The 26,886-nt window shown below is 38.4% G+C and overlaps 1 protein-coding gene across 11 annotated transcripts in view; it reads right to left on the bottom strand.

The window, feature by feature from the left end:
* DMD (dystrophin) overlaps window positions 1-26,886 on the bottom strand; it is a 1,087,789-nt gene that overhangs the window by 7,583 nt on the left and 1,053,320 nt on the right. For 7 of the 11 annotated variants that reach the window (XM_051641654.1, XM_051641680.1, XM_051641670.1 and 4 more), the window contains 6 exons: window positions 24,901-24,966; window positions 23,539-23,604; window positions 21,769-21,927; window positions 13,682-13,925; window positions 13,225-13,348; window positions 9,183-9,275 (listed from right to left, as the gene is read on the bottom strand). In XM_051641654.1, coding sequence (XP_051497614.1) covers window positions 9,183-9,275; window positions 13,225-13,348; window positions 13,682-13,925; window positions 21,769-21,927; window positions 23,539-23,604; window positions 24,901-24,966 — 752 coding nt within the window. Of the gene's footprint in view, window positions 1-901; window positions 934-9,182; window positions 9,276-13,224; window positions 13,349-13,681; window positions 13,926-21,768; window positions 21,928-23,538; window positions 23,605-24,900; window positions 24,967-26,886 lie in introns of all 11 variants that reach the window. The other 4 variants (XM_051641663.1, XM_051641731.1, XM_051641739.1 and 1 more) reach the window with 2 other exon arrangements.

Raw genomic sequence — 26,886 nt, 5'->3', positions numbered from 1 at the left:
TGTTTGGGAAAGGCCATTTCACAGCTATTTGCAATCGCACTCAGGCAGTCTCTAAATATCTTTAATAATAATTGTTGCTAGGAATTAGTCTTTCAAACATTGTATCTGGTTGGCAAGTGAAGGGCAGCACTACAGAAGAAAAATCAAGGCTTTCCAGAAATACATTTGTAGGCTCTATGAGAACACGGAGCAAAACGTTCTCCTCCATCAACAAGCAGCAATGTACAAATTCTAAAATCTATTTTGCATCAGTCCAGCCATGTCTGAAGTGCACAGTGAAAACCATCGCCCATTTGCATTGCTGAACACAACACTGTGGAGCTGGTGAATGTTAGTAGCATCCTTCATTCTGCAATAGTGTACTAGGAAATTAAAACACCTGAATCTCTTATACCTCTCAACTCTCACCATTCTAAAGAGAAAGAAAAAATTAATAATGGGAGATGATGGTTGGTATATTGGAACATACATATAAATATCATTGTGAGTATGTAAGCGGAACAGTGAGACACGGGTGTCCCTGTTGTGCTTACACACAAGACCAACTCAACATGAGTCAATGACTGCAGCATATCTGCTGACCACATTTATCATACAGAGGCTCAATTTCAATGTATTACATTCTCCTCCCCATTCCTGAGTTTCCCCCTCTGGGAGGATGTAAGTAAATGCACATCCCTGAGCTGACGCTGTCTCCACTGAAAGTTGAGAGGTATGCTACTGTTAGAGCACACATGAGGAACACACTCAGCAAAATCAAACAAAACCCAAAGCAAAAGAAAACCACCCCCCACCCTTCACCAAACCCAAGCAAACCCGTGCTGCCGTCACAAGCATGCTGGGCACAGAAAGCAAGCTGTGACAAACAGAAGCCATGGCAGTGAGCCTGTGTCTCACTAACCTCTCTCACTGGCTTTCCAGGGGCATTTCTTCCTTTAGGAACAGAGAGAGGAAGTGGAAGAAATATCAGAAAAGAAAGGGAAAAAACCACACGTAAATATATATTTATACTGTAAGAGAAACTCAGATTTCCATTTAGGACTTTAATACAAAATAACAACATTTCTGCTTTACAAAAAAGTGCACTGAAATCTACTGCAGATTCTGAGCTAATACATTCAAGAACAGTTCTGTAATCTGCAGCTTGGTTTTAGCCTAGCAAAAACACTTGAGAAAACTACTAAAACCAATTTACAGGCCTTTCAGTTGAGGATAAGGATGGCAGGGAAGATCTGAATTCACTTTGTGAGCATCCCAATTACCTCAATTTGAGTAGTTTTACTCATCTGTGATAGTGGTAAAATCAGGTTTCCTCAGTGTCAAATTAATTCACTGAGACACTTCACATTTTATTATGGCTACATACATACGTATATGCAGGTATACATTATTATATACACATATGTCCATACACACACAGCTGTACACTGGAATACAACCTGCTCACATTTAAGAGAAATATATTTCAAAAGATGTTTCCAACCAGCCGATCTGCAAATATGCTAAAACTGAGGGGGCAGAGGGAGAAAGAGAGACCAAAAATTCAAGTGGAGAAAAAAAGCAAACGTACTGCAAAAATGGAGGAATCATTAATGGGTTTAGCTGAAATGATGTTCCTCGTGAGTCTTCACAGAAGTCATACTTTGATCACATGGATTCTTCTTGAACTTTATCACAGCATACTTGTTTTTTTAAAAAAGAAAGCCAGGTATCCACCAACAGCAGAAACACTCCCTTGCCCCTCTTCCCATGGCACAGCTAGTGACAATAAAATGCTTGCTGCCTTCAGAAGCAGCATCCTACTGTCACTGGTACGCTTGCTGCCAGCATCAGTATGGCTAGACTTTGTAGCCTTAAGCAAGAAAGTCATTGAGGTAGATGCTGTTCAAGGAAGAGGATGATCTTTGCCCCAGAGCTGTTGTAAATGAGGTAATTGTAAATGGCATATGGGACAACGGGGAGAGAGACAGATATATATGGGAGAACACACCGGTCAGCATAACAGTAACCTAATTGCTGTTGAGTTTTTTATCTAATTATGGCAGCCTGCAGGAGAAGGGGAGGAATCAGAAAAAGGGTCAGCAACAGAGCAAAGATGAGCATAGGTGGTAAAGGAGAGGAGGAGAGGGTGGAGGCAGTAAATGGCATCACTGACCACCACAGGACAAAGCCCCTGCTCAACTACAAACTCCAGGCAACATAAACGTCCAGAGCAACCTCTGAAGTTTTATTCCCTTCCTTTCTCTCTTCCTCTCCCCAATAGCATACTTAATAATACAAATTATAATAGTAGGTTTGAAGTAATAGACTGCATGTAGGCTTTTATTCTGTTCCTAAGGGGAGCTCTGACTCAGGTTATGTCTATATTGCATGTTCTGGGGGTGCACAGAGGTACTAGAGTGAGCTCGAAGGCTAGGAGAGGTGCAGCTTCAGCTCTAATAACTTTACTTGGCAGGCCTGACTAACTTTCTAGGACTTACATGTGTGCTTACACAGCCTGTGAACTCCTCTGGCACTTTTATCGGGAGCTATGAATGCTAAAAAAAAAATGCCTCCCAGGAGGGAAGATAAGAATCTCTGACCGATACAAATCATGTAACAGAAAATCCTTGAAAATTAAGATATAAAGTCCATTGCATGCTTTGGTCTTCTTCTGAGAAAGAGCCCCAAGGTTTAGGTGAGTAGGTGGTCTACCTAAGGCCTACAGGAACTAAAGTGTGGTAGAGCTCGGTGTGCAAAAGTCCTGGGGCATGAATGAGATCCAGCAGAAGACAGGTTAGCTTGGGTCAAGAGAAGAGAAGGAACCACCTACATACAAAATGCTGGATCCTTCTGGAGGTCTTACAAAGCACCTACCTGTCTGCACAAGCATCTAAAATTACAGCTACACAGTTTTTAATTTAAATATCTACATGAGACAGCCTAGATTCTTCTTGAAAATGAACATATTTAAAAGTAACTGGGATAGCTCTGTATCACACAAAACAGCTGGGGAGGAAAGTCTGTGCTGACTAATCTGTCCTAGAATGTGTTAAATACAACAAAGAATAGCACTACTACAGCAACAGCTAATTTCTTTTGGAGGAAGATTAAAAAGGGTTTAAAGGATTCTATTTTCTTCTTTGCATATGAATGAATCTGTTTCTCTAAGTTTTCAGGCAAGGAATATGGTTTGGCATAAATTGCAGAGGAAGAAGATTGTACTGCCGCAGTTCTGAAAATCTGTATTCTGTAAGGCATCAAAATTCTGATACACAATCCATGGATGCCTAATTATCTATTATTCCTATATAATCAAGATTTCCTTCCCTTACAAACCAGAAGTGTCTTTCTCTTTTTTTCATAGAATTCTAGAATCTCAGAAAGGCTAGGGTTGGAAGGGACCTTAAAGATCATCTAGATCCAATTTTTGGAAATATAAATGACATTGTATCACAATGGTACAACGGCAAAGGTACACAGAGAGTGATCTGATCAAACCTGAAAGCAGAAGCACTAATAAAAAGTCATCCATCTATGCAGATTCAGATCAAAGAAGAGAGGACAAGGCATCTATTGCAGTGCCCCTCTCACTAAACTCAGGAGGGACAGGTTGCAGAGGGGAGAGATTAACTGTGATTCTGAGAGATCTAGATCTGCAAACAGCTTTTTTTTCTTCAATACTTTAAGTTTTGTTAAATTCATTAATGTATTCTTAGTTTACATTAGGACTAAGCATCACAAATCATGAAAGATTTCTTCCTCCTCATCACTATCTCAGCAGACATCTGCAGAGAAGCTCAGCCATTTCAGTACTGCTGTGCCACAGGGGAGTGATAAGGAATCTCAGTCATTCGGGCTCACTGATGTAGAACCGTAGCACAAAGAAGGGGCTACAGTGCAGAAGAAGCCAGGGTAGCTCAACTGGAAAAACATTTCCAGAATACCCTACAGTGTACTCTTCCACTGATTCACTAAAGTGTGAAAAGTCTGCGTTGCACAATGTTTTGCTGTCAGAATAAGGGAAACTGCATCATTTGCAGTGCTGAAAGCTGCTAGTTCCACTTAGGACATTAGTCCCACTCATGCCCGAGCCTGTCTGATGCAAGACTGAGAAGAGAGAATGTGTGTTTTTATGTGATTGGGATGAAAATAAAACAAACTTGTAAAAGATGGTGCTATTCTTAGTGCCATTTATTTATTGCTGTGGGGTCTTTAATTTCACTGTACAAGACAACATCTGTATTAAGCAATAATATGTTAAATAATAACTGCGAGTGCTGATTCCTTTCCAAATGTTATTGTAGCCTCTTAGCTCTTTAGAGCCCTCATTGTCTCACTTCTAACTACTTCTTGGCTCCCATTTCCTCATTATCCACCAAAAAGGGCTCTGCATTGAAAGCCTTGGATGTTCTCTCACCACTTCCAGTTAGCTGAAGAACTACTGCCCCTAAATTCCTCTCTGAGCATTCATAGAATGCATTTGGCACAAAAATGTAACTACAAAACACAGCCGGGTCCACCATGAGATTCACCTGAAAAAGTGCAATTTTTTTTTGTCGTCAGTGCTGCAGGAGAGATGAATTTTGCTTAAAAAATACTGGCCTGTCAATCTTACTTTCTAACTGTGAACCAATTCCCTGGAGATTTAGTAGCTTGGGCACAAATACAGCGTGAAAATGTTTTCCTCTGTGGCCCATTATGAAGCAGGGTCAAATAAACCACTGAGGTGGTATTTAATGGTAGATTTCCACTAAATGTCAGACCTCTGGCTTTGACATCTGTTTTGAGTTAGCACAGCAGCTGTTTGAAGCAGCTGCAGCAGTTGTGAATTTGCTGGGAGCAGCAAAGTAGAAGAGGAATGGATAGGAAACCTTGTAGATTAAAAGGAACGAAAAATTCCTTCAGGACACCAATCATCAGGTATTCAGCAGATTTTCCCTCTCCAGAAATGAAACAGCTTTTGGCTGTGCAAGGAGCAGGGAGGTTTTCTCCTTAGGAAATGCCAAGAACCGCCAAAAGGCTAGACTGAAGAAATGAACAAAAACCTATAAAAGGCTAGTAACACAAATTATTGCACCTGAGATCTGTATATGAAGGTCTATGACATGATTTGTTTAACACATGCTTCTCTAAAATATATTCCAAACAATGCTATGAAGTCTTGATGCCCTTTTAAAAACAACTCTGTGCAGCAAGAGCTTTGAAAATATCATAATCAAAATGTATCTGTCTCCAGGTGAGTCACAATTAATTACTACTACATTTTACTGCTTTGTTTCAGAAGTCAAATAAGAGCTGCTACCTGCTTTAGAAAACAGGCCTACAGGAAAGTGGGGGAGGGACTTTTTACAAGGGCACGTAGGGATAGGATGAGGGGTAATTGCTTTAAGGTGAAAGTGGGTAGATTTAGATTAGGTATTAGAAAGAAATCCTTTACTGTGAGAGTGGTGAGACACTGGAACAGGTTGCCTGGGGAAGCTGTGAACTGAATTATCGTTAAGGTCCCTTCCAACCCAAACCATTCTCTGACTTTATGTTCAACTATACATCTGTGCACCCAAGCACACAAATTCACTCCTTTTCTCTCTTCACTGCTTATTCAGCTCTGAACTTTTCTCATGAACCAAAGCCTTAGTTTGCTCTTGTTCTGCACTCCTCCAAGCTGTCATTATCCTAATGGCAACAGGATACCCAGACTTACGTCCCTGCTTAAAAAGTTGTACTACTCCCTATGCCAGAGAGGAACACTTATCTTGAAATTTATCATGCTTATTTCTACAGGCCACCAAGGAAAGCCACATTTAATGTCCTCTCAGTAAATTCTTAGACCTTTTAATACATTGCTAGATTTCCTCAACTGACTCAACATATACATTTCAGGTTATTTGTATGGATGTTTGTCCCTTCCTGAATTTCATTCCATTATTCTCACTTTTTATCTAAGTAAGTTTTGATGAGTGCCCTGTGTCCTCAGTAGCTCTTCTGGAGTGACATGGTCTATGAATATGATAGCAGACTTCTTCTATAGCATTAGCATAGAAATAAACAAAGCTACTTCTAGTATTAGTCAGTCTTGGGCTTTTAATTAATCTGCCTTCTAGTTTTAATTCCTAAAGATAGTATGCATTGCATGTGGTGCCACTTTACCCAAGTAGTTTGAATTCACCTTTCAAATATTATTTAATAAGCTCCTGTATAACAACACACTTCTAATGCCTGACTAGGATGACTGAGTTTCTTGCATCTTTTTTACTTCTACTTAGTAAGATTCAATGTAAGAAAATGTACTCTTTATACATCTGTGCTCATCGCTTGCTTGGGCTTATCATTCTGTTTCCTGATTACCTACAAATAGCTTGAGATTCAATGCAAACTGTAATGTGAAGAAATAAAATTACTTGCACCACATCTGAATCCTTCTCAGCTCTCTTCTGAGGCTTCTCTGCCAAGCTGCTTTCACTCCTGCAATTACACTTTGATCTTTGATTATAGATTGGAAACCTGAGATACAGATTTGCACCTCTCAAGAGTAAAAGGCCCCTGATTCAGGGCTTTGTTGAGACAAATCAACCCTGCTTCCTTTCCTCCTTCCTGCAGTCTTTTAAACTGTAAGTCATATCCCTGATACTTGTGGAATCAGACTGAGCACAGAATCCCTCATCTCACAATGAAGGTCTACATGAGACTGTGGTAAATTAGCTGTGGATATAAGCATTGTTTATGTGGGCATCAGTTAATGATATATACTTAATGATATATCATTATATCAGTTAACAAATATCATTTAAACAGAAGTAGAAGAAAACTCTAATAATTGACGTCTGCATCAGATCTCAGCAAAACTGATTGTATCAGTAGTGTTCTATATCAACCAATGAATGGAAATCCATTTGCACTGGTTGCAAGACATACTATTTCTCATAGAGGGTCTGACCATTTCTATGGTCCAAAAGCAGTTATACAAACCTGGCATTTTTGCAAACACTTCAAAAGATATATGAAAAATGGAGGAACCTAATTGAGGACCTCATCACTTTAGCCAAAACTTGGTGAAATTCTCCAAAAAGTGAATGACTTTTTCTCCTTGCTGGACTAGCCTTTTTGTGTAGCTAAGGGAGAGGAAGAGGCAAATTCTGACTCAGCCTGATGGCACCTTGGTCAGGCCCAGAAGAAAAGTCCTGTGGGAAGCTTGACTCTGACTGGCAGACTGTGCCTGCTTGTGGCTGCTGCAACAGAAGCTCTTCTCACAGCTTGTCTGAGGAGAACAGAAGATGACACATGTCAAACAGACTGTGCCTCCTCTCTGCTTGCAGCCCTCCACACAGCTATAGCCTATTTTTGTCCCCTGTGGCTGCTAGTCTGGCAGGAAACTATCAGCTGCAATCTCTTTTAGGAATGCTTTTGATCTCATACTTCACTTTTAACACAGTTACTGAATAGAGAAACAAAATAAGGGAATATATTCTTTCTCTGTATTTAAATGACCACATTTTGCATCACAAGAATGAAAATGTGAAGTTACAGCTTAACTTACAGAATTAAAATATTAACTGACACTGCCAAGTAAAAATTTTTTTTTTTTCATTAAGCTTTATACTCAGTTAGATTAATGAAGTTTTGTATTTTTCACTAATAAAATTTAAAACCTTTTTTATTCTCAAGCAATAGAGTAATATCTAACAGACTGATCTCTACCTGTTTATACACAGGAAATGAACCACTGTATTTCAAATCTCTCATTAACTGCTGTTTTGTAAATTGCTCCTATTTTACTTAAAACTAAGCTTGTTTTTTAAAAGAAATACTGTTTTTCAATGTCATCAGCTATGATTACAAATTAGCACATCTGGTGACTATTTTAACATGTGTTATCTACATCTAGACACATACAACTATGCAAGGACTCCTAAATACAACATACTTACAGAAATGATTGTCACTGTTAAGAAAGTACTGTCCATTGTAACCTTGTGTACACAGCAACTTTAAAAATAAGTATATTTGAATCTACACATTAATATTTGAAAGATTGTTTTCTGTTGTCTCAGATAATTAGTATCTTGGCAAAAGGAAGCCTAGACATACAACTTTTTCATATAATGTTGAGGTGGAGATGAATGTAGTTAACAATATATTGTATTAGATTTTCTTCAATAATACTTTTTAAAAATCTACCTCTTTTAATCTATAGCTTGAGATCTTCTGTAAAATTTACACGGCCTTCTCCTTTTTTGTTGCTTACAGACAATGCCCGGTGAGAGCTGAGCTTGCTTTGAAATCAAAGGATGGAGATCACTTCACTGAAAGTCTAGCATGATGCTTAATGCATTTACCTACTAAAGAAGAACATCTGGAAGATGTGTGAAACCTGTACAAGGGGCCCTGTGTTAAGTCTGTGCCCCTGCTTTAATCCACTTAAAAGGCTGTCAATAGGCATCAGGACTTTCTTTTGCCAAGAGGTTTAAGTCTGAGCCTTCTTTCACAGCAACAGGTAATATCCCAGACTTTCCATCTCCTGCTAGGAATCAAAGCCATTTTTCTTGGCAGCAGAGTATTTTTTATGGGTTCAGAAAAGACCTTCTTAAATGAAAAAAAGGTTGAACAAATAAGCCCTAGTAACATAAATGCTTAACTTCAGCAAACAACTGGAATGAGCAAAACGGAAACACTGAAAGAAACACTGCGGCTGTACACACAAGTGCAGCCTACGCTGCACAAACAAGCAGACCATTCATTTTCTCTCCATCACTCTGGACCCAAGTGCTTCAAGGTTGAGAGCTCTGATTCAGAACTGTAATATTGAAAACCAGAATTATCTTGGAGAAAGGTAAAGACAGAAGAAAAAATGTTCTAAGACGTATTAAAAATAAATCAGCAATGAAACTAACTGAAAAGGAGAGAAGCTGTGAGAAAAGGAACATAGCAAAAGGGAAGAGAAGAAAATGCTCAGGAAAAGAGTCTCAGACAGATGCTGTTTCATCCACGTACCTAGCAAGGGCTACCTGTGGAGGTAGCTTAAGGTAACGGAGAAGCAGGCTGCTTCTGCACTCATTAAGACAGGTTTCTCTACATCTATTGTTAAAACGAAAACAAAGAGCAGCAAAAGACCTGAAACCAAAACACAACCCCCTGAAAACATCAAGGAACAGAAAGCACTTTTATCTTTCTTCCTCTCATCTGCTATGGGCAGCAGCACTCACCTCTGGAGCTGGGGAAGGAGTTGTTTAGCTGCTCCATCACTTCCTCCAAACCTGTGCTTGTGTCCTGGGGAGGACTGAGCAGCTCATCCTCACCTGCAAAGCAAATCCACACCACTGCATGAGAGCCACTACATTTGCTAACAGCTTGCTGTTGTGGATGTCCTTCATGAAGCTAAGGCTGTTCAGTTAAATACATTTTCTGCTTAATACACAATCAACATTTTAAAGGTGGATTTTGTTGACTATTATGTTTCTCTTTTTGTTTTTAAAGTATCTACATGATACTAAACAATGAATTTTAAGTAATTAACACTGATTTTAATTTGTAAAAAGGGATTGTAGAAATAATCTACTCTGGTAAAAGAAGTGGGGTAAAATGTCTGCTAGGAACATTTTGTTCTATATATGACACTTGTTGTTTCAGCTTCTCTTATTCTATTAATGGCAAAAGAAATTGCTATTGTGAGTGCTGCTATTGAGCAGCTTTCTAATAGGGCTGGATTCATGTTTGCACTGCTTTGCCTAGCTGTGTAAATCAGCAGAAACTCAGATTCTCATCTGCATCAGTATTAATACTTCTGACAGTTTAATTGCATCAGATTGGCGCTCCAAGAACATTCAATTGTACTGTAAAAGGATTTAGTGGCAGTTTAATAAAGCGAAATACATTTCTCCCACCGAATACTTTCTATAACTTGATTACAGGGCAGCAAGTTAATGGGAAATTCAATACATTTTATTTTTATTGGGTTTTTTTTTTTGGTCATGGTTTCAGAGAACTTTTTCCATATGTTGATTTTAATGAAGACCCTACCCTCTAATACAAGTAAAGCATATTAAAAAATAATATACCTAAAGGATATACTTTGAGATCCTCCTTTTTACTAGATTTCTTTTATCCCTTTTAAAACAAAAGCAATTTGCCTGTTGTAATATCCATGAGATATACATCCTTATTTTGAAAATGACTTAATGGCCTTTGGTTCAAACATGTCTTGCCCTGCTCAACTTGAGCAATGAACTCCCTGATTTTCTGTTAGCATTTACATTATTTAAACATTCGAGGTGCTCCACACTACTGGAAAGCCTACTAAAAGCGATGCTAAAGGAACACTATAAGACTGCATATATTACATATTATTAGGCTTAGTGTCACCCTCACCTTAGGGACAGAGTTTCACAACACTTATTACTGACCAAGAGTAATTTTTCCTACTCCAGTACAAGAAGTGTGGTAAATGTCTGCAAAAAGAACTTAATTCAGTGATATCAGCTCCTTTTATTCCATTAATTATTTACAAATAGCCACTGAGACTGCTTGCAGTTTGTTCAGCTTTTGACCAGTGCTGGGTTCACACAAATCAACTCAGACCATGAGTTACTTTTGCACCAAGTGCTGCACTGATGTGCTTCATCAGAACTCATGTCTTTCCAGCCTCTGATGGATGTCAAAGTGAAAACTGAGAGTGAGATCTTGCTGCTTCTACCCAGGCTGAAGAGCTTATCAGCATGCCTGCAGAAAGCCACCTGGCCCTGAAGACTGAAAGAAGAGGGCAGTGGTTTTGCTGTCCTGGCCAAGAAGAACTGAAACTGATTTCCCAATGTCCTGTTAAGCATGGATACAAACTGAACTGTGCTGACCCTCAAGACTGCTCTTTTATTTTTAATGCATTATTTTTATTCTTTCTCATTTGGATGATTCTTCTGAGCATTTCTCTGTCAATAACAAAATAAGATGTCAGCCAAGCAACCCAACAAAAGTACAGTCACCTTCAGACCTCAATTACCTCTTAACCCAAAACAATCTTCCCCATCTGTGTTTCTACAACACGCTTGGAGGGCTCAGTGAGTCTCAAATGTTCTGGTGGTACCTGAACTAATTTAAAGTTCAGCGACAGCCTGCTGGCCCACATGCCTCAGAGAATCTCCTTTGCTGCTACATTACTATGGGAGAAAGGCCAAAGATCAGGATTTTCCAATCAGGACTCTAGGAAGGAAAGCAGAACCTTTCCACTTGTCCTGGTATATTTCAGGTTACCAAGGGACAAGCTTTTCTATTTGTAAATTAGGATTTGAGTGGGTTGCTGTTTTTAACCGAACAGCCAAGACAACACTACTGGTGGAAAACTTTTTATGGTAAACTCTTCTTGAGAAAACAGACACAGAAGTGCAGTGAGTGCATATTCAAAGGAAAAAAAAAAAATAGAGTCTCCTCTCAAAAAGAAAAATATATAAAAGCTATCACCACTACCTTACCTCATTGCATGAGAGACTTAAGAGATTCTCACTACTGTCTTAAAAATGATGACACTCTCATTACTGGGCACATGCTTGCTGCACCGGAGCACTATTTACAACACTGCTCTGGTTCCCTTCACAATTCAAGAATATTTTAAGTCGGGCTTCAGAAAACTCAAACTAGCAAGCAAAGCTTTCTGGTGTGAAAGGAGACTTGACAAACTGATTTTTTTGTGGTTTGTTAGCTCAGTTTAGTAATTCTTTTTATAAGCTCTGCTCCATGCTGCCAAAAGTGTTGCTTTGCTGAGTCTCAATATGATCAGACTGATAACACCACTTCACTGTCTTGTCACATACTGGCTCATTTGAACAAACAAGAAAACCCAACTATTATCTAAATATTTGCTTTTAATAAGTGTTAGCAGTTTATATGATTATATGCCTGTTATTAATTAATTCCAGTCTCACAAGTTAATTTTATATTGAGACAAATTAAAAGTATTGTATTTTGTCCTACTGAGGGATAAAATATGAAACTACAATTCTTTTAATAAGATGGCTGGTAGCCATTGCCTTCCTATCTGTTCCTGTGTATTTTAGTATATTTTATGTCATGAAATTAATGACATTTCTTTAGAAAACTGATGCAAATTGCCAAACTGATATATTTCATCTACTCTGTTGCGAAATATTTATTCGCTAATATGAAATAAAGATCCAAATGAAATTGCTGTTACCTGTGATTGTACTCCCACGCCCAGGATTTAACTTAAGCATTCCTAAAGATACAATTTCTTTCACATTTTTTACATTGTAGAGTGTACAGAACCCATCTTGTTTGATACTGGCACAGGCTGATACTCTTGTCTACACTCAGGACAGAAGAAACAGCCCCTGAACAATGACACTTCAGACACAGAAAGACATTCCCTCCCGTTCACTTTCTCACTGTCATTGACTCTTTCACTAAGTTCAGTGAGGAGAAAAGCTCCCACTCAACTCTGCCCCAAAGCCTCTCTCTGATATACGCTAAATAAATTTCTGTATATGAAGCTATTATCATCAGACTTCAAATATTATCTTTTTGAAGTAATGTAAGCACATTTAATTGAAGATGCTGCAACAGTTGATTGATTTTTAGTAGCAGAAAATCCTTACTACTTGGTAATAAATACTTATTATATAATAGATAGTAAATTAAGAAAACACTAAGAGCAGTTACTAAAAGCACCAAAAGAATAATTCCAGCCTCTAGTTACAGAATACTATGACTTAATCTTACTCCACAACTTACATGATGTTCATTATCACATCTGATGTGATATTTAGAAAAGACACTACATGAGCACTGCCTACAAGTGACAGCTCAAATCTACTGATTGAGCCATGAAATAATTAAAATAAGACCACATCAGTTAACATGGGGATGATACATTTAATCTCTTAGCCAGAGTTTAAACATTGTACATTTAAATCAGCCCTGTTATGCTTAGCAGCTGATAGTTCGAACAAAACATTTAGCTTTTTAGTTCTCTTTGTTTTCCAAAGTCAAGCCCTGGCTGGACTTTGCGTTTCATGCCAAAATATCCACGCTACTGTGTGCATCGTGATCAAAAGCAAAAGCCTGAAACATAATGAAGATGTAAAGGGTAAACAGCCAGATGCCATTAAAGACCACTGCAAAAGTGTCTTTCATTCTCATTCAAACTAAACAGGAGAGCAGAGTATTTTCTGTCCTTAAAGATTGTTTTCCTGGAAAGTGGGACTAGATTTTTTTATGACAATCTGAACTTTGTTATCTTACCCATGGTTTCTGAAGTCTGGCTGCCAACTACACGAAGAAGCATTGGCTGACTGCTGTCTGACCTCTGCAAAGAGGTAGAAGGAGATGATAGCGTTGTACCGTTCACTTTGGCATCCGCCTGTGGCTGAAAATTAAAGCAAAAAGGAAGGGAACTCTTATTAACAGCTTAGTACATCACTGTATTTTTTATTTACTTCATGAATACACACAATTTTCTGTTTTTAAGTAAAAATATCCATGCAAAAAATTGATTTGAGTTCTGAATAAAACAAGGAAGAAGACTAAATAAGAATACCAAAACATTATTCCACCTTCTGACTTGCAGTCTGTAGAATAATTGTCTCTATCTAGTGTCTACAGATACGATTTCTTGGTCTGTTGGTGTTCTTGGTATCGCTTCACACCCTGTTTGGAAAATAACTCTACAGAGATCTAGAAGAAAGTGCTGAGGACTCACATGCTCCAGCAGCTGCCTCAGCCTGTGCAGCTGTGACTCCAGCTGCTTGTTGTGATCCTCCAGAATCTGCATCCTGGCCTCCAGGCGGCCCTTGTGCTGGCGAAGCAGCTTCGCTTCTGCAATAAGTTCAGCATCCCGGGGGCTTTGCGGAGAAACTGGCATCATCTCTGGTGGAGACGGCAGTGGAGACAGTCCTTTGTGGTCATGCTGTTGCTTCAAACGGTCATACTCTGCTTGCAAGTTTCTGTTGAGAAGTAACAAGGAGATAAACCTTTACAACACTGAACAGGATGGTGCAGGTGCAAGGCAGTGAGAAGGCACCTCCTCTTGTGTGATGTGATGTTTCTAACTAACCAGGGAGCATAGGTTCACCTGCACCACTTACTTTTCATTTTGCTGAATCCATATTTGTGTAAACTTACAACCTGCAGATGTGAAAGGAGCTCATATTATAGGGACCTGTGAGACAAGCATTGCCTAAAGGCTTTGTACATCACCAGAATTCACAATTAATTCCCTTCTAGGGCACACAATGTAGAAGGCTGGCTGGAATCCAGACACTCTCCTGAAGTCTGGGTACAGTCTGTCCAGGGCTCAGCCCTTGGCTTCCTGCATTTTATCCTTCCTAGCAGAAGCTGGACTGCTTGTTTGTTACCATGCATGAATACACTCATGGAGTAATTTGTGCTAAAAGAGGACTTCAGTGATCAAAGCCCTTTACTAACACTAATCCAAGCAGACACCACCTGGCCAGCCTATCTGTTTTACAGATGAGAAAGCTAAAACAGAAAAGCCAAAAAGTCAGAGCACAACAAGGAACTCGAGAGTTCATTTGCAACTCTGCTGTCGTTAGTCAGGTCACATCAGTTTCTTCTCTTGCTAGCTGCAACTGCATTTCCAGCCTAGCTCTAAAACTACCAACCTAAAATGAGGAAAAGAAAAATTAGTAAGCCAATCTGTTAAACTGCACTTCAGGGCTTTCCACCTTCATTTGAACTGCCCTGCCTAGAGTGCTACTGACTACTTTAACTTCATGACATTGCTGAACTTGTTCTTTTGTTTGGTAAAACTCCCATTTTACTCCAGTAAAACACATAGATTAGTATGAACTACACTGGTCCACAGGAAAAAAAAATCTAACAAGCAGGAAGAGCACAGAAGGGAAGAAATTGAAACCTTGTTAGGGATGACACAGTCCAACAATGCAAAAATAGTAACTTATAACAGAAAGTTTGTAGGCAAGGGAGGCCTAATGAACTGCACTGGGATTTTGTTGCTACGATGTTCCGTTACAGCTTCCCAGAGCAGGGAAAAATGGCTTGATGGTTGGGTAACTGCTTACTCATCACAAGCAGTGACCCAGATTTTATTTTTTCCAACACACTCTTTATTTCAGGTTGTGAGAACAGGCACTTTTTGCCAGTTCTTCTGCCTGCAAGCCACAATACACACTGACAGTTTGCTCTGAAGGCTCAATAGCACCTCAGAAACCTACCAATAAACTTTATTAAGCTCTGAAACACTTCTAAAGATACACTATTGTGAACAGAAACAGAAATAAAGCAGTATGCACCATTTCACATGAATAAGAAAGCAATGCCAAGGACAAAGACAAGCTACTGACTGTTCTTCAAATTTACTCATTCCCCTCAGCAGCTGCATGATGGATGTGTCCTAACCTGGGATTGTAGCAGCCAGCCTTTCAGAACATGATCCCTAAGCAATATCTGATTTATATTATCCCTCCTCTGCAGGAGTTTTAAAAGGTTAAAAAAGGGATTGATCATTCTTAACTTTAGGCTGTTCCAAAATTCAAGATCTCTTTTTCTAAAACCCACACAAAGAGGAGAAACTACAGAGCAGGTTTTTTTCAAATGAAATTTTTTGATTTAATGAAATTTACAGTTTCAAGTCCTTGAAAATTATCTGGAAGAAGGACAGAAAGAACGCATGCACGCACGCACACCTGTCTTGGGTGTTGCCTTCCACATGACTTAACGCTTCTGATACTTCTGCCTGAATGAACTGGTGAATAATTAATAAAAATACAAAAGTGAATAGGAATGATCATGACAACAGTATCACACATGGTCTTATTGCAGACTAAAGTTCATACAGGATTGATCATTAAACTTGTTCTTCACATACTCTGTAGACAGTGAGTATTGCTACCCTACGAGGAATTTCCCAGATGTACCATACAGGCAATTCTCTACAAACTGCAGACTCAAAAGTTTGAAGTGCTGTAAAGCAAAGGATAAATTATCACCCTAAGGGAAACTAAATGTCATCTTATTTGGAACATAAGCAGGTACCTTGCTACAAAGAAATCTATAATTTTCACCTCAACTATCAATATAGAGAAGGCCTTCCAGTAACTATGGTATGGAAAAAAAAAGTGAGGGCCAAGAAGTAATTCAGATAAAAATGCCTTTATGTCTGATACAAAATAGTTGAAAACACTTTCTCAAATCCCACAGAAAACAAATGAATTGTAAAGGATATTGCACCTTATACAAGCAGAGATATTTCTGAATTTATGAGTTCTGTAATTAAACACAGTAATAGTGCTGGAACAAAGAAATGTAATTTTAAGTTTGTCCAGAGCACCTGTAGCAGATTTTTCCAGGTGCACCTTTTCTGTTCAGCTGCACAGTCCTTAGGTAAGAGAATTAAGATTCATCAGACCAACAGCTTTCAGAGTCTTAAGAGTAATATAGAGCACAGAAAATCAATAGTGTCATAATAATTGGTATCTAAATATACAGGAATGAAGACCTGTATTAACATAGGGGAAAAAAAGCTGATAATTAAAAAAGAAAACAAGAATTTGAAAGCTGCTCTAAGAATATCCTAGAAGAGAGAATAATAAGCTCTTATTCCTACCTCTGGAATAGTTTTAAGCTGTGCGGTCAAGGAGGATTGCTGCTGCACACCAAGCATCCAAGGCCTATAGCTCTCAGTATAAAGCCTCTGTGTGCCAAGGAAAGGCACTTTCTCACATTTCCAGCATAACATGGGAAGAGAAAGAAGAGATAAAAGCCTAATCTTCTCAAACTGAACGTGTCTGAATAAGCACAGGCAGAACTGGGAAATCTAGCCTCCCTCCACCATAGTCCAGGATGGGTGACTTTCACATCTGGTTGCCACAAACAAAGCTGCTGCGTCTTCTGATTACTAAGAAAAGATCTAATTCGTTAAGAGAAATATGCAAAGAAAAACCCCATATATTCCATTACTATCCTTGCACCTCTTTGAAGCATCATGAAGAAAAATAACAGGAGGAAGCATGCAATGTAACCTTGATTTATGCAGCTGTAAAGAGCTCGATAGTACAGAGCTCATGAGTTACTAGCCACATTTGTCACTGGCAGCATTAATTGCCTGGTGACAGAAATCCTACTGGACCCCATTTCCTGAGTAGTCCTCTGAGAAGCAATTGAGAATTTGTCAATTCATGTTATTTTTCATCTCCCTACATGGAATCAGTGGTTTGAAGAAATGGACAAAGCTGGTAACTGAACCACTCACCCTGGTCCCTCACTGGAGTGCCAGTGTTAACTCATGACAACTCAAACTCAGAACATCATCTCCAATGCCAAAATAAACCCCTAAAAGAGCCAAGGCCTGTTTAGAAATGCATCACTTTCTCACTATTGGCAACTATACAGAAGGAACTTATTTAAGAAGACCATTCATCAGTCTTCAGATTTGAAGTAACACCATAGCTGTAAGGAAACAGGGCAGCTTTGAGATTCATGGTATTAGTGCTTCTCCAGTTTGTCAGTGATCTTGATTCAACTAAGATACTACGGAACGTTCACTTTCTTTAGTAAACAAATAGCAGGAAAGTGTGTTAATTCTTTGCAAAAAGTTCTGAGTCTCTATCACTGCAAAACTGTATGCTTTCTATTTAATGCTAGTACATTCTAGTCAGTATAACCTAACCTATAGTATAACCTTTTAAAGTACAGCTTTAGATAGACACAAAAAATGTGTTTTCTATTTCTGAAATATATTCACTTATGGAAATTTCAAAATGTTTTTGGGACAGTTTTAGTATGGGTTTTTCTATTATACTGCAATATTGTAATAGTGACTTCCATAGCAAGATTACTTTATGTCTACTGAATACTTAAGAAATGGTCTTATCACAATATTTCATGTGATGTAAAGCTGAGTGCGAGTCTGAAGGTTTAATACTCAACTGAAACATTTTCACAAAGTGAAAATACTCTCTAAAATGCTCACATTTTAGCAAATATAAATTATTTAAAGAAGTCATACAGAAGCATATAAGCAAGCTACAGAAGCACCAAGGTCTCAAAATGCTAGCAGATAAATAATGAATATCTAACAAGAGGTCCTTGGAACTGAAAAAAAAACCAGTCAGAACCTTGTCACAGCTAGGTTAGTTTTATAAGGTGGATAATACATTTCAGAAGAATTCAAAATAAGCAACAAATCTTTTTAAACTGTCCAAAAGCAAAACTTCAGAATCACAATTTCAAAGAGTCTTTTAAGTAACAAGTTAAGATGAAACTATTTGGGAGACCAGAAACTGCAGCTGGAAACCAAATGGAGGTCAGGCTGCAATAAACAGCTCAAAAGAGATGTAGAAAAGTCAAAACACAAAGCAAAAAGGGCTTTTTTGAAAACTAGGAAACTGTGAAGAGTGGAAGAAAATGAGAAATGACAATGAAGTGTTTTGAATGCCATCGTATTGCTTCTTGTTGGTCCTTTATGCAGTTTTCTCAAGAGCTGCTGAGGAGTGACTGCATGTGCTGAATCTAACTGTAAAATAATACGAGACAGCAGAGAGAGCTAAATCTTCATTTAAAAAAGATAATCAGAAATGTATGCAACAAAAGTTGGGTCAATGCAGGCAGGAAAGGATGACTGCTTATCTAACTCTGCTAGCTGCCCAGCCATTTGCCTTTCCAGGCATCCAGAACCACATCCAGCTCAGGACTGACAAGGAGATGTGCTCCAGTCACAAGACCCAAGGTTATTTACAATGGAAATGAAACAATTCAGGTACTTTAAGGATGAGTTGAGGACTGGGCAGTCACAATGTGATTTGCATCTTGTTCAGCTCATTTCCAAGCAACAGATTCACCAAGTCTTCATGCTACGGCAAGGAACAACATTTTCTGGGAGGGCATTTTTAGGATAAGTATGGGAAGGAATATGTGTTCACCCACTGGAACTGGGTTCAAACAAGGCATTAGGTCCCAGGTTGTTGATTACCTTCAGCAACAGCCAAAAAATGTTTGCACAAACTCAAAGGAGGAGAAAGACTAGGAAACAGCAATCTAAAGGTAGGTAAGTTACATGTATGGCTCCTGACTGACTCTGTCTGAACAGCTTATTTTTCTAAGGAGGAGTCGGTGTTTCCTCCATAAAATCATACTTACCTGGCCACGACAAGCTATCAGGACAAGAACTTGTCCGCTTTTGAGCATCTGCTTCACATGTGAAGTACAAGTTATTTAGAGCAGTTTGCAGAGACAGAAGTCATGATCTTGTCATAATCAATGAAAATCACAGCAGTGTGACCTCCACACTGTTCACCAGAAATAGACCTCTCCATCCCTGCTGAATTGATAAGACCTGAAGCATCCACAAAAGGCAAAGTTGCACCCCCAACCATGACTGTGCCTTCAGTAGTACAAATGAGGAAACAACAGCCTATGACCAAACATACGCTCTATAACTCCAGAGTTTAATCTAGAGTTGAAAACAGATAGTTTTAAGGTGTAATTCCTGTCAGAGATATTTTAACAAGTTACTTTTCATTATTAGTATGGGCGTAAGGATCATACTGAAATTTAAGGCATAAACTCCAAAAAAGTAATTTTTTAGCCTATTTAGCTGTCTCACTCCTGGTTATACTAATTGTTCATGTAACACATTTCTAATCTAAAGTGAGGCTGCTTTAAAAGCCATCCTCCTTTCTGGGGGGCAGCTTATTTTGTACACAGACAGAAAAGCATTAGGGTTTTTCTTCTTCCCCCTTATGCTGTTTAAAAAAAGTAAAAGCAGAGTTTTGCCCTGAAAACTAATGTATTTTACTATTTATATAGTAGTAGTTAGTATTTCTTAACTACTGTATGCAAAAGTATAATGGCTCATTTCTAAATATTTATTTTCCTCATTTTTGGAAAGTACTTAGCTTTTATGTACAATGTAGTAGAAAGTCTGGGTTAGTTTCAAATTCTCACTGAAGTTCAGAGAACAAGAACTTTGTTGACTACAGCTTTCTGTCTGAAACACTTTCTTCATCCTTTATGCCTGCCTACTCATCCTCTATGTTCTCCTAAATCCTCCTGAAAAGTGTGTTCTTGACCTTCTTTATTTCTCACTCTCTGGTTTATTATTATTTATATGTCTGTCAGACATTCTGCCAGCATCTTTCATGTAGGCAGAAACAGCTGTTTTCTCTGCTACTAATTCCTCACAGAAATCAGTTAGATTTTTGCTGTTTGATCATCAGCTCAACCTGGTCTTAAGATTTTTTAGTCTGAAAGCAGAGGTGCATCACAACTGGAAACATGAGGGGATGACAAAATAACGAGGACTAAAAAAGTAACCCTTGAAGCAAATTGTACTTTTAATGAAAACTACTATGTTTGAAACAAACTATTAGTTAAGTTAGTTGCCCTTGCATCTGGAGATTTATAGAGATTAAGTCTACACTAAAATAAAACCTAGTATTTATGGACAATAGGCCCTTTCCTTGTGCTGGTTGATGCACACTACTTATACAGAAAAATGGGTTTAATCTGTAGAGGAGTAGCTGACCCAAGTCCAGATGGAGGCAGAAGGCAGATCTAAATCTCCCTCCTGTTCCAGGAGACAGAATAGCCTATTTCAGTCTTCTCCATGCCAAAACCAACTCCAGCTGTTCTGCAAGTCCAGGCTCTGCTCTTTGTAAAGAAGTCCCAACCACAGTCCAATGGAGATGGTAGGGTGATAGAGCCACTGCAATTGATTAGTACCATCCAAAGAAGATTTACGCATGGTGAGAAGATGTATGACACTGCCAACTCTTCCTTTATTTTCTTGACATGTCTAAGGTAAATGATTACTGCATTAAAGCCTCAATGTAAACAAAACTACCTAGCTCTTAAAAAGCAAGAAAAAAAAGAACACAAAAATGCCAACAGACTGTAACATAAAAGCTGAAGAAAGCACAAGGCAAACAAAAAGAGGGTTTTTTGCAGCTCTAAATTATTTCTGTCTTAAAAGTCTGGTTCTAGTTGGCCGTGGTTGCAATTAGGAATTTGCTAGAGTCAAGATCCATCATTTTTTTTTGCTGATGGTCCAAAACTGCACAGTACTGTAGAAAGAGGACTGCAGTGTTGTGATGCTGCAAGAATACATTTGGGATTTTTTTTTTTTTTTGTGATTAATGATAGTAACTTCAATTAAACTTGAAATTAGAAGAGACTTGATATTGAAAGGCTAAAGAAATGGCGACACACACCACCACACAAATACAAAGAAAAGAGAACCCAGCTTTTAACAAGCATGAAAGTACTAATTTATCTGAAGAAAATGCAACTTTATAACTCATTTTATCTCTCATAATGCCATCAAAGTAAACTCCATCTAACTGTAGAGTATAATTATATCACAGATTCTTTAAATGAATTGAGATGATTTCAAAACCTCGTGTATCCCAGTGACAAACCTCTTTGAGAAAAACCTGTCTTCCCAAGAACTCTGCCTGTCTTTTCCAGACAACAGTGCAGAATTCTGCTCATAACAGCAAAATAACACTGGCATGTAGATCTTTAGTATCATTGATATAAAGAAAGCAGTAGAATGGAAAGAAGTATTACAAATCACAGCAAGCAGGGCTTGTTACAGGTGGCACCAGGAGTATGAGGTGACCAACTTACATCTTACAACCTTGCTGTTTTGGAGGTTTGTGAAATAAATTGTGCTGACTCATCACTGCATTGGAAGTGGGAATGACTTAAAGACCATAGGATGTCAGCCTCATCACACACAGAGAGTAAGCCTTCATTTGCCCCTGCAGCACACACCCAAGAGCAGTGGCAGCTGGTGGCATAACCCACCTGTTTTCCTCCTCGAGGTCTGCAAGTATTCTCTCCAGTTCTCCCCTTTCCTCACTCTCCAGAGAAATCAGGATCTGGGCAGGGCTTCGGGGCTGGCTCAGAGGGGACTCCTGGTTCAGACTTTGGCAGTAATGCTGGATTAACAAGTGCTCATCATCGCTGGAAAACAGAGGATAAAAACAGGCTGTTCCCTTGCTCATTTTTAACTTCACAGTGAATATGAAGAGATGATTCACTCACAGTCTCTTGATTCTTACAGACTGGCTGAACTCTTTGTAATGAACAGCAAAGCAATGTACCTTAAAAGCAAACTCTGCTGACCTGTTTCCTTTAGACTCTGATAGTTTTCCTTCTCTGCAGAATCTACCTCTCTTCACCTCTGCTTCTCAGATACTTAAAGATGAGTTTTGCCTCAGCTGACAACCTCAGCTTTCCTCATTTGCCTAACTTCAATCAGGAATTTGCTTGAGAAAAAAGGCCATCTCCTGCTGCCTGATCTGTGTCATGGGTCATTCAAGCAAAGGGAAGGCATTTATTTTTATACCTACAACTAACTCTCTTCATGTAATAAAGGTATCCTCCATTTATCTATTTTTTCTCTATAAAATTGTAAATAAGGTGAAATAAAAAAAAAATGACAATCTAATGAAATTATTAGATTAGATTAAGAGAAATAGCTTTATTGCTATCCAAGAATATCCCACATACTCAAAACTAACTTTATAAAATACTGTTGATTTGGAATCATAATTTTAGTGAATGAAAACTGGCCAGAGAACTGTGCTTTAAAGAAACACTACAAATTTAGTAAAAAGATGATTCTGTCTGAATTCATAAAAAAAAAATTGCCCCTTAGACTGTGGTGAGGATGGGACTATGCAGAATACAAAAAATCCCCCAACTTTTAGAGAAGTTAAGATTTGAGTTTTTTCATATTTGATTGGTTTAAAACTATGCTATGGCTTCCCCATCAGAGTTAAATAACTAAGACCAAATTTTCAAGCATGACAATGACTTATGCTCTTCTATCCTATTTTCAGAAACATTAATCACAGTTAGTTTTCTAGTTCTATGTCCTTTATTCAGATCAAGATGATCATGAGAGGAGAAATATATTAGCATGTCAGAACAGCACAAAAAGGTCTCATTGTGACACTAGATTAAACTATTTTTTTAAAAATAAAAGCTTTTACTTATGACTTTACATTTAAAGTAGCAAAATGGATGCTTGTCAGTGATCTTTCCAACTTAAATGTTTATTACTTCTATCACAGGGAAGATGAGTTCCTCCTGGCTTACACTTGCAATGTATTTCACATATTTGTAGACCAAAGATTTATCTTTAGCCCCATTAACCTTTCGAATGACGCTTTGCCCACAAGAACATTTTTTAGCTTACAGAAATTTAACCATGATTAAGCTTCCAGTTCAAATAGAAGGGTTATTTTTTTATCTTTGTCCTTAAAACATAACAGATAATTAGCACTTTTTCCACATAGCATGGGAACTATTTGCTGAACAAATTGGTGTTTTTTTAAAGAAATTATTAATTTTAATTCAGAATAAAACAATCACCCATTGCATAAGTTTGGTATTAAGCTTTAAGCCATAACTCTAGACACTACTATACAAATTGAAAGAACATTAAGTTCATAATGAAATAGAACCAGATGTGGTACATGGCCATGCAATTTCAGTATTACAGAATTTCACTGTAAGTTAAACTTCACAAGAAAACACATGTCAAAAATATTAAAACAGTCTACTTACATGCTCTCGTTAGGTGAAATACTGTCATTCAGATAAGAACCATTGGTGTTCTCCATTTCTGCTAGCCTGTGGAAAAATAGAGACGACTCATTAAAATCAATTATGTTTCCAGAAAGTTTATTTGTTCTAACATTCCTGAAAGAATTAAAGACTGTGATGTTTTTGATGACTTAAAGAGAATTTGAAACTCAAATCAATTCACTCTCAGTGTTGATTACCGAAAAGATTTGCAATAAGCTGTTGCAAGGGATTGTTTATTTGTTACAATGACCTGGCTAAACTCACTGTAAATTTTCAAACCTTTATCTGAGGTCATATTCCACTCCTCCTGATTAATTAAATCCACTATTAAAGGAAAGCCTAAAGATGCCAGGGAATTACAAAAATTGCTTCATACCTGGCAATGTCGTCATCAGAACAGTCATTTCTCACTGGTTTTCAACATTCAGCCCCTCCTAGAACATCATGCATAAGTCAGAAATACCTCTACTGATCAACTGATTTTGGGAAGAAAGAGGAGGTTGGAATAACTATTTTTTATTACCTCAACCTTAGCAAATTTGATTGCCTGGTAGAAAAACATATTATTTTAATATTTTTGCAAGTAATCCAGTTTTTGATTCTTAAGAGAACAATGAAAGCAGAAAAGTGAACTAAAGCAGCAATATACCACTATTTTAATCCTCCAAATAAATGAAAAATCCTGTCTGTGATATATTAACATTAAAACTGCACTTGAGATTCATGTAGAGCTTGGAGGTTTCTGCTCTTTTAATTTATATGATTTCACCAGGGTACATTTTATAAAGAAAACCCTATGTAGAATCACAGAATGGTTTGGGTTGGAAGGGACCTTTAAAGGTTGTCTAGTCCAACCCACCCTGCCATGGGCAGGGGCATCTCCAACTAGATCAGGTTGCTCAGAGCCCCGTCCAACCTGGCCTTGAACACTTCCAGGGATGGGGCATCTACCACCTCGCTGGGCAACCTGTGGCAGTGTTTCATGACCCACACTGTCACAAATTTCTTCCCTATATCTAGTCTGAGTCTACCCTCTTTCAGTTCAAAACCCTCACTCTTTGTCCTGTCAAAACATGCCTAAAAAGTCAGTAATCTGGGTGCACAGCTTAACTAAGACCCCGCAGGACCCAAAGGCACATAGGTGCTCTGGCATGCAAGTTAGTTGACAGGCTGGTTAGTAGCAACCATGAGTGATGCTCTGCATCCCAGAGCTGAGAAGCAAAACCCCAAACCCTATGTTCCTCTAAGAAGCGCTCAGGTCGCAGGGAGCCTTTAGGATTCTTTTTTTTTAAAAATGATTGTTTAAAGAAAGATCTGCCTAATGTCCAGCTGGTCTCATACCTGCTAGCATAATGTTCAATGCGTGAATGAGTATCATCATGTGAAAGCTGAGGGGACGAGGCAGGCCTATAAGGCAGAAAACACTGATTAATCACAAACAATACCCCTTTAAAAGTAAAAAACCACTTAACTATGCCTATATCCTCATATCTCTACGCCTTATGCTATGTTTGATAAACAGCAAGTTATAACTCCAGGCACTGTGTGTGCCTCCTCAAGCTGTTGGCACAATATTTTGTGGTACCACACCAGGGATTGTGACCATTTTGCAATCCATCTGCTGCAATGATTCTTCTTCGCACCAATCCCCGAACAACCCTTTTCCAAGGGATGTATAAGAAGCTTTCGCCCTGGTTTTCCTTTCACACCTGCCTGCTTCACTGGTAATTCTGTTTCACATGCAGCAGGCTGTGAAAGCCCTGCTGGGAACCTCTCTGTCTCCTGCCCTGTTCCAGTGCCTGCTTCCAGCACATCTCACTTAAAACAGCCTTTAAGGACTATTCCACAAGCAACTAGAAGTAAATCCAAGAAATGTAAAATGTCTGAAATGAGCCTTTAATAACACCCTGCAGACACTGATGAGTTTGCCTAGTGTCTTTCCAGAGTTGCGGTCTGAACTGTAGATCAGCGTGTTATACAGCAGGACACTTGCAACTGTTAAGAGTTTTCTGCCTGACAAATCAGATGGTATGAGGTCCTCTTCACTTTTTTGTTAATGAAAACAATTCATGGGACTTTCCTCATTAATTATTGTTTCTTACAGCCTCAGCTCTGGAAAATGTCACCACTGAACGTTGTCCAGGCAGTTCAGAGAACACCCTTGGCAGCTGTGTGGGATTTTGCCAATCCGCATGTATCAGAAGGTGCTCTAATAACAAAACATGATGCAGCTTTCCAAACTGTATGGCAATCTCATATTTTAGGTAAATTTTAGCTTTGTGTCTCTGTTGACTCTCCTTCTGGAACTCCTGACTGAGGAAGGACTTTTCCCCATTTTAAACTGTTGGACACTATGGCTCATGCCGAGTCTGACCTGCGGGGATTGCACCACCTTGCAAGAGCAGGTAAGTTTTGTATTTACAGGTTACAAATTAAAACTGCAATAATCTTGTGGTCCTCCCGTGTTAGGAGTTTGATAATCCTGTAGTAAATCTACTAGATTGTTCATCTTCCAGTTTTCTCATCAGCCTGCAAAAGGCTCTAGAAAATTAGGATCCTTCTGAATACATAGATCTGTATTCTGGATACACAAAATATATCATTATTAATGTGTCTTCTCACAGAACAGCCAAATTCTTCTCTTTAAGACAGGCCAAGTATCACAAATTTAATTTTGTCTGAAATGAGCTCTGGCCTCCAACTGTACCTTTACCCATCATATGTTCAAATATTACCACAGTACACCAGAGTATAAATATTCAGTTGACAGAGTTACTGGTACAGCAGAGATTCATGTGGATGGGCAACTGCTTCTCTGCAATTTGGTAATCTACTTCGTGTAAGAACATCTACACTGAAGGGAAAGGATTAAGGGGAAAGGATGCAATTTATCTAGAGCAGTGGATTTTAGAGCAAGAAAACAATGATTTTGTGAGAAATTGATGCTATCCCCATTTTTTTTTTATTTGACATAAAGTAGATGTTAAACTGGTCTAAGCATGTACTATCATCGAAAAAAGAGGTCTTGGTTTCAATGCACACCCAAATGTTGCTGCTAATACTGTGCAGAGAGTAGGAAATCTGTGTTAAAAGTGGCTTTAGTTTTGAGTTGAATCATAAAAAGTGATGTATCTTTTGGCAGTAGTGCAAGGCAAAAAGATGGGCCTGACTGCATGATTGCACACTTGCTGCCTGGAAACCAAGTTTCACCTTCAGAAGTGGACATAGTGTGATATATACATATTTACATATACCTTTGAGGTATCTCTCTCTCTCTCTCAAAGACAACACAGTGTCTTTTTTTTGCTTATGAAAATTTCGCTTATG

Source organism: Apus apus, chromosome 1, assembly GCF_020740795.1.
Source record: "Apus apus isolate bApuApu2 chromosome 1, bApuApu2.pri.cur, whole genome shotgun sequence".
NCBI classification, from domain to species: domain Eukaryota; kingdom Metazoa; phylum Chordata; class Aves; order Apodiformes; family Apodidae; genus Apus; species Apus apus.
The sequence above is the reverse complement of the archived record's forward strand: the minus strand, read 5'-3'. Positions and strand labels throughout refer to the sequence as shown.